At 41.8% G+C, this 15,003-nt stretch overlaps 1 protein-coding gene across 1 annotated transcript in view; it reads right to left on the reverse strand.

Annotated features, from left to right (window-relative positions):
• ARPC2 (actin related protein 2/3 complex subunit 2) overlaps positions 1–15,003 on the reverse strand; it is a 29,008-nt gene that overhangs the window by 6,544 nt on the left and 7,461 nt on the right. Inside the window, exons 2-7 of the mRNA XM_081920851.1 lie at positions 10,626–10,660; positions 9,590–9,702; positions 5,391–5,436; positions 4,576–4,762; positions 3,505–3,598; positions 852–978 (exon numbers count right to left, since the gene is read on the reverse strand). Coding sequence (XP_081776977.1) covers positions 852–978; positions 3,505–3,598; positions 4,576–4,762; positions 5,391–5,436; positions 9,590–9,702; positions 10,626–10,660 — 602 coding nt within the window. The remainder of the gene's footprint in view (positions 1–851; positions 979–3,504; positions 3,599–4,575; positions 4,763–5,390; positions 5,437–9,589; positions 9,703–10,625; positions 10,661–15,003) is intronic.

The raw sequence follows: 15,003 nt of genomic DNA on the forward strand, positions 1-15,003 counted from the left end.
TCTTGCGGGGCACCACTGTACAACCATGGAGACTGGGGGCGCGCGTGCTACTTTCCAGTGATTCTGTTTATAAAACTTGGTACTAGGAAACGAACTATTCCTCACCCAGTAAAACAGGACTAGACGGAGCTCTGGATTTGTCAACTGCACTACAGAATTAGGAATATCCAAGCTATTTCTTTGGCACTCCCCAAATCAAGCATGCTAGAGACTGCATGTCACCACCACAGCTCTAAATGAAAAGCCATTTCCAATGCTCCACTGGCTTCTGAGATATGCAAGCAAGGCTTTTACACTGTACAAGCTGAACTGGTTGTTAATCAGCCACTGGCTAAGTTCAAGGTGCTAGTACTGGTGTATAAGGCCCTATACAATTTGGGACCAGGATACCTATAAGATTGTCTCACCATTCATATACCCTACAGAGCACTGCACCATGTATGAGAGGGTGTCTGGCAGATATCATCTTATCAGTAGATCCATTCCATGTGACTGGCCTATAGAGTGATGGTGTCAGCCCTTTATAACCTCCCTCCCGTTGCACTTCAGGCAGGCACTATCTCTATTGTACTTGCAGCACCTATTGAAGACCTTTCTCTTTCAATGAGCCAAAGTAGATATTTTTATCCCAGCTGGTTATCTGTACTAGATTTGGAATTATTTTTATATATGAAATTGTTTTATGGATGCCTATATTGTGAAATTGCTTTGAGGTGCATCATAGGAAGCTATGCATAAGTGAAATAACTCTTAAAAAGAGATACTAAGCAATTAGCAAACTAAGCAGGATTGCAATGGGAAAATAGCTTTCAACTTGGCTGGTCACCTAGATGAGAGCAGCACCCACTTACCGAAGGTAATGTATCCAATATTATCTCCTACAGCTGCATCTGTATCTTTTAGCTCCAAAGGGGGCTCCCTGTGGCTGAAGAGCACTTGGGGGGCTGTGTGGCTGGCACGACGGCCCTCCTTAAACTCCTAGGACAAGAAAGGATGAGAGAGAATGTTAATATGAATCAGATACTAAAAACAGCAGGCATCCCCTTTCTGAGCCTGGGTTAATTGTTCTCTATTCTGGGGAATGCAGATGCCCAGAACCAAATATTTATTAAGTCCCTCTCCCCAACTGGTATAACTTCTGAGCTTCTATCATATCTCAGCCTAGAATCAAAACTGCTTGGTAAGGTCACTTCAACAACTATCCTTCAAAATAGTATATGTGTGTTTTCATCACACTGGTATTAAGATTAATTTTAGTGTCAGAACCCCGAGGCACTTCAGGTTAGAAGCCTTAACATCCTTTGCTAGCAGCTTCATCAAGAATACAGTGGTGCCTCGCAAGACGAAATTAATCCGTTCCGTGAGGCTCTTCGTATAGCGGTTTTTTCGTCTTGCGAAGCAAGCCCATTGACAGCTTAGCGGATTAGCGCTACAGCTGTCAAGCGGCTTCCAGCGATCAGCTGTTAAGCGGCTTATCAGCGGAACAGCTGATAAGCGGCTTAGCGGCTTAGGAAAAGGGAGAAAAAAGCGGAAAAAACCACGGGGGGATGCAAGATTTTTTTCGTCTTGCGAAGCAACCCCATAGGGAAATTCGTTTTACGAAGCGCCTCCAAAACGGAAAACCCTTTCGTCTAGCGGGTTTTTCGTCTTGCGAGGCGTTCGTCTTGCGGGGCACCACTGTACAAAGACACAGGAGAATGGCAGTGCACTTGAAGCATGATCTAAGACTAGGTCACGAGAGAGTAGCTGAGAGCTATCACCACAAAGGGTTACTCCTTCTCTTGACCAAGGTGCTTTACAACTGTATTATTCACTGCCAAGATCCAGTCATTTTATCAGCACACATAATTGCTTCAAGAAATGCTTGACTAAAGACAGGGTATTTGGAGCAGCTGAATCTGACTCGTCATAGCTAACATAAATGAAATATTAACAGCACACACTACCTTATCTGGGATGAATAAACTGGGTATCAACTAGGAGGTGAAGCACACACATTTGCACTGCTTCAAATGCTTGAAAAACATCTTGTTGCACAAGAATCTGGGTCCATTGAGTTTCAAGATAAGCTACTGATACTTTGATACTATGTAGTCAAAAGAGGCACAGTGCTGAATGTATCCACAATTAAGCCATGTTTTAAATCAAATGATGACAGTGTGACATACAAATCATCTCAATGAAAACTCCCATTACTTTGAGGAATAGGCCTTTTAACATATGCTTCAGAGAGCATAGTATATGTAGAATTAATATTCCTAATTTTAAAGCTCATTTTCTTGGCATTTCTTGCATTAACTATGATTACTTTTGTTTGATTCTTTACTTTCATTTTTAAGCCACTACACTTAGTTTTAAATGCAATTTGTAGTCTACATTTTCTTGACATAATTTGGGTGTTGTTCCTCTTTTTCTCTGCTGATTTCCTCTTCTACTTCAAAATTCTCACACTAAGTAAACAGCTCCATGCTCTTGCTCCTATATATGGGCTTTTCTCCTCTGCTTTCACCATGCTCTATTCTACTGTATCCTCTTTGAGCTACTGACACCAATATCTTACGTCAGTGCTTAATTTCTAGAAGAGCGATACTGAGGTTCAGGTCTTTTAGAACCACTCCTTCATCTGGAATCCCTTCAGTAGTGTGTAGGGAACCTGGTAAAGAAGGACACTGCACCTGTGGAGGAGCAATTTCATCTATTTTTCCTTCCTATATTCTAAAATAGAAACCAACGATACTGAGGAAACAAATGCAGGGCCTGGGCCACAAACTCTTACAAAATGGAAGGCTTTTTTATTTTGTCAGTTATGTCTAATGTTTCTCTAAGCCCTGCTAGGGCCCCCTTTTACACCAAACACACTCACTTCCTTCTTCTATTACCAAGTGGCACCTCAGGACTCGCTTCTTTGGCTTTCCTTGTGTCCTTCCTATACCCCCCTTTTTGCATTTAGACTTTAGTATACTATAAGCTTGTGCTGTAGGACCATTTTACCTTTTAATCATCATAGAATGCCTAGGGCAGGCATAGGTAAACTCGGCCCTCCAGATGTTTTGGGACTACAACTCCCATCATCCCTCGCTAACAGGACCAGTGGTCAGGGATGATGGGAAGTGTAGCCTCAAAACACCTGGAGGGCTGAGTTTGCCTATGCCTGGCCTAAAGCATGTTGGTGATTCATCATAGATTAGAAAGAGGTGGGTTCTGGAATTCGATTAGGTGATACAATGTCAAAGGTGGTAAGGTGATTGCAAGAGTGTCATTCCATACCCCCACTCCACATTCCTTTATACTGCAAACCTGTGGGCAGGATTCTTTGCACAACCCCTACTGAGTTTAGGAGCCTAGCATAATATCCTTACAAGCAGGTTCCTAAAAGCACCACCAATGTCAATCAATCTTATCAGGGTAAGGAACTCGCTTCAAAGTTAGCAGCACAATGGCACTCCTGGCATAAATGTGCAAGTCATACACCACTAGAATTTGACAGACCTTGAACTGGCATACCTGCATAAACACCTTTCCAATCACTACGTCGTCATCATCTTTAAATACCGTGCTGAAAACCACTGTGACACGGTCCTTCTTTGATTCAACATACCTAGGAAGGAGGTGAAAAGAAGGAGACTTCTTAGGCGTTCCAGATCTTCAATGTGAAAAACCCACAGGGGTTTAAAAACAACAACCCTACAAGTGTGAACCACTGTCACTATTCAGTTCATATTATTCAGCTATCAGGAGCTCCTTGTGGAGTTTATTTAAAAAACAGTGACCAAAGTACAGTGCCGCCTTCTCCCTGCTCTCTCCTGCCACCCACCCAAATGCAGGGAACAAAGAAGACCTTTAAGGCATGAAATGCGCAACATCTTTCCCTGTACCAAAGGAACCGTGCATGTGAGATAACCACAAGGTGGAGGGCGTTTTAAGTTGCCTCCCACAGCAGAGATCTCCGCACGGTAAGTCACTGGCCAGGTTGCCAATAGTGACTGCCCCTGCCCCACATGCCAGCATAGAATGCTGGCTCAGAACATTTTGCTGCCTTAAATGCAGCCAAAATGATGCCCCTCCCCACAGGCCACTACTTTCTTGCTGTACCATTCAGAAAGCAATTATCACTGCAATCTATCCCCTCAACGCCCTGCTCCCCTTTATGGTAATGGCTGAAGGTCCTTTATCCTATTGCATTACCAGCTCAGTCTTAACAGCACAGAGAACTGCATAGAACTGGGGTGGGGGGGGGGGGGACAGAACCAAGTAGGCAAGCGCTCAATTCAGCAATGTCTTTCATCTCTGAGGATTATGGCACATCCTTTTGTCTGACCCCTCCAACTTATATGGGGTACTTGTATATATTTACTTGAGCTGTGAATTTGCAAATTAAGAGCTTCAGCCCAACTGAGGGTCAGCAGCTACACCTCAGAACATGCAGTCATGTTTTGCTACTGACCACCCTAAAGGAGCTTTTGGTTGACAAAGATCAGTGCGCAACTGAATACAGAATCCTTTGAACATCTCTAAACCTCACAGTTTGGAAACCAATTTCAAAATGCGGGAGACGGAAGGCCAGTTATTTCTTACATGGTTTCATCATCTCGGTAATGGATGACTGCTCTCCTCTCTCCATCCTTTCCTTCCTCCTGGAACTTGAAATATTTCTCAAAGACTGAGGCAAAGCAGTTGCGCTTCAGCATGCCCGCTTGGTGCACAATGGAGTCTTTGGCAGAAGGAAGGTTCTCCAAGTCATACAGCAAAGAGACATTGTAACCTAGAACAGGCAAATGACATTGTGATCACAACTTTCCCCTCCTGGTCAGTCTTGAATGGATCACTTTCTGGAGAAAGCAATGCACTGCTGAATCATACATTCAATAATTATTTCAACCCAACATGCCAAGGGAAGGACATTCAAAATAAGTGTTTGATACATTTCATTTAATGTGTCCCTACCCCACCCCACTCCCACCAAAGGAAAACATTTCTCTGCCTTCTTTCAGAGTTGGGAAAGTAGATCCAACCCCTGTGTTTTGTAACAAATGAGTGGGAAGCAGTACTGTCACAGGTAACCATGGTTTTCCACTGCTTCTGAATGCCTGTCAGTCTTTTTACACAGAACAAAGAATCCCTAACTAGAGGAGCGGGGGCTTGCTTGGGGGTGGATCCAGAATCATAGCTTGCTCTGCTAAGAAATAAAGCTCTGATGTTCTCAGCCTTCCATGTGGAACACTGAAGGGAGAAGGCGGTGCTTTTTAAAAATAGCACTGTGACAAGGAGATCGCAACAGAGAGCTGGCTTGAAAAGGTGGAAAGCAATTCCTTTTCTGAAAAGCAGGGAGTAATTATACTGGAGCAGCAAACTGAACAAGTTATCAGGGCACATATTATGCAGAGGCTTACCAGACTCTGGAGTTACCAAGTAGTTTCCATACACTCTCTTCAACAACTAGGAAATAGACAGAGAAAAGTGTTGTGAGCTTTGACGTGTCTTCCTATGTGCTCTCTTCAGCACCTTCCCGTCTTTCACTCACCCTGTGCTTTTTAAAGCCCTAACCCTTGTTCCAGTCACTCTTGATGTTCCAAGCAGTTATCCAGAAGCCCTAAAAGTTCTTTTCAACCACTTCACGCTCTAACAGTTAAAAGTCTTATACAACAAAGGAAAATATACTGACGTCCAACAGCATAGCTCAACAGCATCAAGCCTTCTCAGCTGGGATACTTATTTTGGCACTACTCAGTTCAGGGTAGAACAGATGAACCCAGTGTGCTTGAAATAGTAACTTGATTTTTAGAAATATTTCTTTAAAAGTAGCTGACTAATGCAGAAAGGCATAGGGGGAAGCAGGTTATTGAGCACTTAATACAAGTGGATCTGCAATGAATTATTGCAATACAACCTGCATGGTTTCTGCAACAATAACTGCGCTGTTCCGACAACAAACTCCAAGGAGCAGATTAATGTAAAATGGCCTCTTAAAACTATTCACTATTTAGTATTTCTCACCTTCTGAGTTCTGGGAACATTAAAGTAAATTCTTTTTTCCTGGTTGACAGATTCTAGATTTAATGTTATTCTATGTTAATCCCAAAGAATTCTATGGTGTTCCAGCCACATATTCAGAGGCCAATTATGTTTTTCCTGTTGAGCTATAAATTTCATACATATAATAAGCTTGCTGCTGGTGACATGATGCTTTAATTTGGGAAGAAAGAGTAAAGCCACAAGCGATCTTGCCAGAGTTTATGGATTCAATCCATGTCTGGATTCATATAGTAAAAGAGAGGCTGGAGTACTCAAACAACTGAATCACATATACAAGCTTCCAGAAAGTCATAAAATAAGGTAGCACTTTGATTACAGGCCAGATTTTGGTAGAACATATACTATATGCAGAGGAGCTTTGACATCTTGTCTTGTCCCAAATCCAATTATTGAAAGTGATTTGCTGCCAGCCAAGTGTAGAAAAGAGCATTTTTTTCTAACCACATGCCATCTCACACACACAAGTAGTACCTATATGCATGTATTTCACACTGAATGGAATTTCTATATTTTCAAAACACACACCTCTTGCCTTTGAGGAGCAGCTTTACAACCCAGTTATTTAAAGTGTGACAGCAGCTGTGTCCATGCAGACCAGGCAAAAAGATACACTTGAAACTGCACTGAGAAGATCCAGATAGCTTATAAACTAACAGGGTTGGGAACAGAATTGCACAAGGACCCCCCAGCACAGCTTGCGAAGGTGGGGCTTAGCGCAAGAGCTTTAGCGGAATGCTTCATTCACAGTGATACTCACAGAAAATTCAAATCTGTAGCACAAATTGGACCCCCCATTCACACATACATATGACCTCATGAGGAAATATTTCCCACTCTACTAGCAGTGTGAAATGAGGTTTCACAGGCAGGTTTTTTGAAAGCCATAAAACTAATTCTGTTATTAGCTGCTTACCAAAGAAATGCGCAAGCTCTTGACATACAAAGTGTGTCATACCAGCTACCTTTAGAGCTCATGCATTTCCCCAATACCTGGTGGTCCTGGTTGACTCAGCTACAAAACTTACATTTTTTCCCCTGAAACAAGGGTGAGTAGTTTGAAAAAAAGCAATAGGTATCTCTAGAGGGAGAAAGTGAACTGGGCTTTGAGTGAACTGGGCAGCACACAGTTTATTTGAATCAGTTCCTTAACTCACGCCATCTGTCCTCAGAAAGACTGAACTAGATACCACACATTCAAACAAATATGATAAAACCTAAGACTCTTACTGGGTTGAGAGTTTTCCATGGAAAGTAGCAAGACAACAGGTGCTACAAAACTGAACTTGAACTCTTTTTAAATAATTTGCCTGCCTCCTCTGCCCCTTTAGAGGTACTATGCCAACATGCTCCATCAAAGATTTACACAGTCCATTGTTAAAAACCTATGGCAATCTTTTAGTAAACTGTTCATTGCCAAGACTGTTTTCCTCCTGTATAAGGCTAGCCTTATACATCATGTGTTCTGGGCAGACCTTCACTTCCTTTCACCCCACAGCAGAATTTCCCTTTCCTCCATTCCTCTGCTCCTAGTTGCATCCTGCCTTAGAAAGTAATTCAGCTGGGCCAGAGAAATGGATGGGTCAAGCATCGCAGCTGCAATAAAGACACAGTACATTTTTCCAGGTCAATTCAACCAAATGCTTTCAATAAAACCAGACTGGGGCAACTTCCTTGTATCTTGACAACTGTTAAGTGGCAGCAGCAGGAGGGAGACAAAAGAAAGATGCAAAATTGCTCTGGAGGCAGTGAAGAAGCAATAGCCTAGTGCCCCGGGATATCAGCAGCGGCATTGGAGTTCTTCAGGCCAAAGCTGCTCCATACTCCTATTCATTTGATACAGCTGGGGTTTCTCTCTACCTTTTATTTTTCACACTTAGAAAATCAGAGACTGAACAAGACATGACATGCAAGTGTGTATTAAAAAAACAACTGATGGCCACTTTGTTTCAGCAAACACAGCATTGAACAGCCACTGAATGGACACAGACCACTTCCTTTTTATTTTCTGCTCCAAATCAAGCCCTCTTTAAGAAACACCTTAGGCATCCTGAATGGTTCCAGACACACTTGCAAGGCTAAGCATGCATATGTACACAAATATACATAAATAGGAGAAGAAATTTGGAAGAACAAACAGGCAGGGAAAGAGTTAAATCACCACCCTTGACTCACACACTTTTCTGCTCAGAAACAAATCCTCCCAAAACTGCTTTTCCATGAACAAAGAAGCCATCGGGGCTTTAAAAACATGCCGTTTCCAGGCTTTCATTTTTATTTTATTTTTAGCCCATGGCTCTTCTTAGATGCCAATGTACATGATTCAAGCAATTTTATGAACTATTTCCTTAGTTTTCTACATATGCCCCGTACCAATTGTAGCATCTGCTCTTGCTAATGCAGAATGAACCCCCGTTCAGTTATGCAACATCTGAAAACCATTTCAGGAACTGAGTCACACTTTCTGCTGAGAGATGCAACCACAAGGCACAGAGAGGACTGTTATTTCTACCATAAATGGCAGCAAGAGACCTGCTGCTCAACATGAACCAAATTTGCCACTTCACACATAAGGGACTTAAGTAGAGAGAGCCCTTGCAGCTTGCAGAAAGATTCAATTATTTCTTTTTATTCACAAAATATATATACCACTTGATTTTAAGAACCCTCAAAGTGGGTTAAAAAAAATTCAAGCAGATCTAGAAAGATCCTGCTTTGAAAGCGTTGCTACAGTAGAACCAGCACTTGCAGCTTCCACAGTGATTCTCCCTTACAAACTCTCCAGGTATCAATGGTACAGTGCAAACCTTTTAATGACACTGCCCTAGTCAGCAGTAGGGAGACTGGAGTTAGCTCTACTATCTCTACAAGTATTGGCATCATGTGTTTCTCCATTCCACAGATATCAGTTTAAGTTTAAAATGGATTTAAGTCAGACACAGCTAAGCTAAGGAGACGTTCACCAACAAAGGATGAAATACCTGGATGCCAATCATTAAATGAGATTTATAATGAGCAAAATGCCAAATTTTAAGCTACCTGGACGTCCTTTCATATGGACAGTAGTTTATAATGAAGTCCTACTATCCACAAAAACACCATTAGTATAACACAGTGAAGTCAGCCTACTAATCAATCTCCCAAAGTTTGACAGAAAGGGAACATTTTAATTAATGATGTGGGGCTGAGTCCAAGTACTCCTCCCTTGGAAGAGAGTTCCTCAGCCACTTGTGATCACTGAGAATGTGCTGCCTCAAGTAGGAATTTTTATCACTATAAGTGGGGTGAGAGTTTTGAAAATCTTAGCAGGTCAGGAAGAGAAAATGTAGGACCAGGAAGTGTTCTGAGACACACCAAACTCCAACAATTTTGGGCTATGCAAGTCAGCATTTTGAATTGCGCCCATAACAATAGTGTTCAGTAGTTCCACCACGAACAGTGAATTGGCAATGCCTATTTATAGTAATTCAATTAAAGAAAATCAAATGCTTCTAAAAAGTTAATTAAGGCAGGTATAGAGGCCGTCAATAGAATGTAAGGATAAAGACTACATTCTCACCTCATCAGCACCATGTTCCTGGAGCTCCTTGTAGAACTTTAGAGAAATACTGACCATAACCTTTGTTTTATCACCATTGGGGTTGGAAATATGGTAAAGAACTCCATCGAAGTCTAGGAAGGAAGCGTTGGAAAGATGAGTGCTTGTGTATTTTGGAACCTAGATGCCCAGCAAGGAAGGATGTTTTCTAAAATAATGTACACCACAGCATAAAGGTTTTGAATTACTAGTAAAAAAGACTTTTACATGAACAGGAAAAGCAGCCTGACAAAGCAGAATCCATCACGTTATGACTGTATTGTGATTAGATTCTCTCAGATGACACCTGGGCCTATTAGAATCAAGCGCATTTTCAAAACCACACTCAGGTGCCCAGCCAAGTTAACAGTGGACGTTTATAACCGCTTGCTCCTTTGAGTCACTACCCTTAGGCAGAAACTCTTACTATTCAGTGCAAACCTGTATCCACATTCTTCCTCACTGGTAAAGCAACAGTTATCAGTGGTTCTGGGCCAATAGGTGCCCAGGCCATATCACTATCTGAGTTGAGTGATGATGGCCATTTTATGAAGAATGAAAAAGATTAAGAACCCAGGGCTTGCAAACTTGAGATAAACTCTTTTCACTGGAGTACCAGATGTTGTGAAATATTAATGGAATGATATTCTTAGCTTACAAATCTCACCCTTAAAAGCACACTCAGTCTAGATTGAGAAGGCTATGAAAGCCACCTGATGGATCTATCACCATCATAATCCTCATTAGTTATTAGATATATATACCACCCTTCATCAAAAGGTCTTAGGGTAGTTCACTAGATAACATACCAACTCCAACAGGATGAACACAGAACAGTTCCTCATTAGATTGCATTAATATACCAAGAAAAGAGATTTATTTATGCACACACACACAGTCCCATCAGCAGAAGGGACACAGGGCTCACTGATGAGGACAAACTCTGCAACACAATGTGGGGATTTGTGTTTTTACTCCCAATTCTTTATCCCAAGAAGTTTAATACATTGGCACTTACCTGCAAATGTTACTTCTACAGCCTCAGGCTTGTTTCTGGAAAAAAAACCACACACAGAGAAAAAGCAATCAAAATAAGCAGAAGCCCTTGCAAAAGTTCACAGGATCTGGGGTACACTTAATCACAAAGGGCTGAATGCCAGCTTTTGATCCATATACTTTCTAGCATATCTGCAGCCATTATCTATATTTGCAGCACATTAGCCTTGCCATTGGCATACAGAGATTCCCAATAGCCTCTGATGCCCAAGTGACCAGGATTAGAAATATAACCGTGACCCATACATTCTTAAATTAAACAGCCCTACAAACCTCGCTCTACCCTTTGCGTGCTATAGCTTAACAATAGATATATTTCTGTTACTTTGTGAGGCTACAGAACAGGCACAAGCAACTGTAAAAGGGTCCTAATGGAAAGTGAACTTGATTTGTACCATATTCCATACTGGATTAAACTACCTGGCTCCATTAGCAGAAGTAATAACAACAATTTTATTATTTATACCCCGCCCATCTGGCTGGGTTTCCTCAGCCACTCATGCAAAGACGCCTGTTAGCACAATGGAGCTTAGCCCCCCACCCCGATATTCGCTCTGGAGGATCAGGAGAGCCCCCAGAACAATGTGGGAGAAGGAGAAACCTTTGCATCAGCACTTCTGCTTGCAGTGACAGAACAAGCTCCTTCATAAGAGCACTGGCTGATCCAGTGGTATCACTGATGAAACTAAGAATTCCTCTCATTATTGCAACTCATTTCTGAGTGACTGACCTTGACTTCAGGATGCAATGAATGTTCACCACATCTGTTGTTGCGCCTGAGCTTTAACAAGTTCCAAGCAAACTAGCTGGATTTTAGTTTTTATGCAAAAGTATGACCAAGCTGGACCATAAAGAATCGCCGAAGAATTGATGCTTTTGAATTATGGTGCTGGAGGAGACTCTTGAGAGTCCCATGGACTGCAAGAAGATCAAACGTATCCATTCTTAAGGAAATCAGCCCTGAGTGCTCACTGGAAGGACAGATTGTGAAGCTGAGGCTCCAGTACTTTGGCCATCTCATGAGAAGACAAGACTCCCTGGAAAAGACCCTGATGCTGGGAAAGATGGAGGGCACAAAGAGAAGGGGACGACACAAGGAAAGATGGAGGGCACAAGGAGAAGGGGACGACAGAGGACGAGATGGTTGGACAGTGTTCTCGAAGCTACAAACATGAGTCTGACCAAACTGTGGGAGGCAGTGGAAGACAAGAGTGCCTGGTGTGCTCTGGTCCATGGGGTCACAAAGAGTCGGACACTAAACGACTAAACAACATGACCAAGCTTGTGGTCAAGGAAGCCTCTTCCATGTTGACCTTTCTCACCAGTGGAGGGACTATTGAAACTAGGTTTTGTCCATATTGTGTTAAGTTCTGTCTAGTGCTCATTATGACCATAGACAACCGCAGGAAATTGCTGTAGCAAAAGACAAACATGGTTTCTGAACTACATATTTTATTTTGGTATTGTGGTATGTATGAGTGGTATGTTTGAGTGAAAATGGTACCCAGAATTTTAACTTCAAGCATCTTCCTTCTCACTAGCTTAAGTCAAAAATAGCCGTGAAATTTCTTACGCTATGTCTATATATGGCACTACATTATAAACTATCAATACCAAACCCTTTCTGTTTTGACAACCTCCTCTTCATCCATGCCAATAGAATCATGTACGGTTTCAATGCATTTAAGAAGCTCAAGACAGTTCTTAGAATTCTATGATGAGACTTTAGAAAGCTCAAGACCAGCCTTTGCCCACCAGATGTTGTAGAATATATCTTCCATCATCCCTGACCATTGGCCAGTTGTAGTCTAAAACATCTGGAGGGCACCAGGTTGGGAAGATTGCTCTAGACAGTTATCACAGTGGAAATACGGTGCACAAACTAAGAGGAATAAATGGAAGTATGGCTTCCTATATATGAAATTATTTCCAGTTACCTACAGACTACTCTTAAATTTTGCTTACCAACTAGAGTTTAAGACTATAGGTCTACTACACCAGGAATTAGATCCCCATTTTAGCCTTCAATCTTGAGTGGGGAGCCATTTCCACATGCTCTCAAATTAATCTATGTTCATTGGTTATCAACACAGACCAGAAGATAAATTCCATTTTCAAGCACTAGTCATTACCACGCAGCTAAGTGTGACTGGCAGTCTGGGATTGAGGTAGCAAGAGCATTTTATTAGCTAGAAGCAGAAGGCAGCAAAAGAGGCAGGCTCCCCACCCACACACTTGCTAGTTCTCAAGCAGGAATAAAAAGCAGCCATCGTTTCTTATGCATTCACCAAATTCATTTCCACTGCAGAGCTTATGTGAACATAAAATGCACCCATGCAGATGGTTAAAACAGCAAAACTGGTCACCTCCAAGCATTCCAGAACCTTTCCTGAATATAGTTACGGTAAGTCACATTTTGTGAGCACAAACATGAAGGCAAATTAGTTTACCCAAAGATACATAGTGCCCACACAATTTTAAACTTCTCAGCTGGCAAAATGTGAGAATCCAACCACCATTCTCAATCCACCAGATCAGTTTTCACTCTATAGTATATGATTGCTGTATACTATATAACAGAAGGGTGGCTCAAAAATGGGATTTGCCACTCATACCATTCTTTGGCTCTCATTTCAAGTACTTCCTTAGTGAGAATGAATGAAAATGGGGCTTATCCTCTTGACTCTTACATTCACCTCTGACTACATCTCTTCCTTTGCAGCTTCTCAATAATAAAGGAGAAAGACACTCAAGGAGAGCAAGGAGGGAACAAATTCAGCCTGATGGCCATCAGTTACCAACTTGCTAACTGGCAGTTGATTGCTAAGTCCAAATACCTGTGTCCAGCCCAAACTGGCTACTGTGACTTACAGAACTAACTAATATGCCGGTGCTTCTTAAACATTCTTCACTCAGCCACAACATGCTTCAATTGCAGTGTGGATATTTAAGATATTTTCCACTTATTTTGCTAGATGTTTAAAATTCCAGTCAAAGCCATTTTGGCATTTCCTTTGTAGGGCTTTTTGCTAGCCTATGAAAATATATGTCATTCTTCAAGCACACAAAAGGGATTCTATGTTATCCTGCTAGCAATATACACCCACTCATGTGCATGCACACACAGCGTCTACCAAGAGAAGGTGATGTTGGTATCCTGAAAGATGTTGGCAACTTAAACACAGCTGCATATAATGGCTTCTTTCTCACCAAAGAATACACTTTGGCTAGGAGCAGCTGGAGCTATAAAGTACTTCCTTGCTACCAAAAAGTTGTTCCTGTGGCATCTGAGATTTCATCAGCCATTGCCCACATATTCAAATTCATCTTTGTAGTCAGAATGCTTAAATCCAGAGTACTGTTCTCTGCACCCGAAATACAATTAAATACTTGTGTGGTGCAACTGCAAAGCAGAAACAGTTTTAGAAGACCAATAAACTTTTTTATGTAAAATAACATTCTGAACAACTGATTTTATCTTTAATGAACTATTGTTCAGATGAAACCTTCAAAAATCAGCGATGTCACTTATTTCTCACCACTGCGTGCAGTGAATATTTTGTTCCTGTTTATATGTTGCATAGTCAGTAAGGCTGCAATCCAAACTACCATTCCATCACATTTGGGGGGTGGGTGGGCCAAGATCTTGCTTTGGGGTGGGATATAAGCATAACATATAAATAAGCTCTGCCAGCCTCCAATTGCAGAGTGATGCTAGTGTGTGTGAACAAAAGTTTAAAGCTTCAAGGCAAGGGAGCTTCAAGCTTCAAGGCAAGGCAAGGGACTGATAACATTAACCCATCATATGGAGCCATCCTTCAGCATGTTCTACCAGCACCACAAATACAAGATCCACATTGTTCAATTGGGCATAAAGTAAAGGTAAAGGGACCCCTGACCGTTAGGTCTAGTCACGAACGACTCTGGGGTTGCAGCGCTCATGACTAAGCTTCTGGCGAACCAGAGAAGTGCACAGAAACACTGTTTACCTTCCCGCCAGACGTGCTTTCTACATGTAGCTTTACTTCACTGGTGATGTATGAATCCATTTGCTCCTCCTGATGGCTCCCTTCCCAATCAAAATGACTTATTAGTAGTCAGACTTATCTCCAAACTTTCCAACAAAGCACTGCTTTCTGCTATTCTGATTAAAGTGAGTCTCTCTCTGTTTTTCTTTGTGAGCTTCCTACAGTGCAAGCCACCTGAAACATGAGGACACAGGGAGCTTTTCTTTTAGCTGCATCTGCCCTAAAGAGCAAACAAAAAAGGCTCACAAACCAAAAATACCACCCAGCAGTCAGTTCCCTTCCTGTAACAGACTCTAAATGCAAGACAGGCCT

The sequence above is a fragment of the Podarcis melisellensis genome, assembly GCF_964234715.1.
Source record: "Podarcis melisellensis genome assembly, chromosome: 1".
Taxonomy (NCBI): Eukaryota; Metazoa; Chordata; class Lepidosauria; order Squamata; family Lacertidae; genus Podarcis; species Podarcis melisellensis.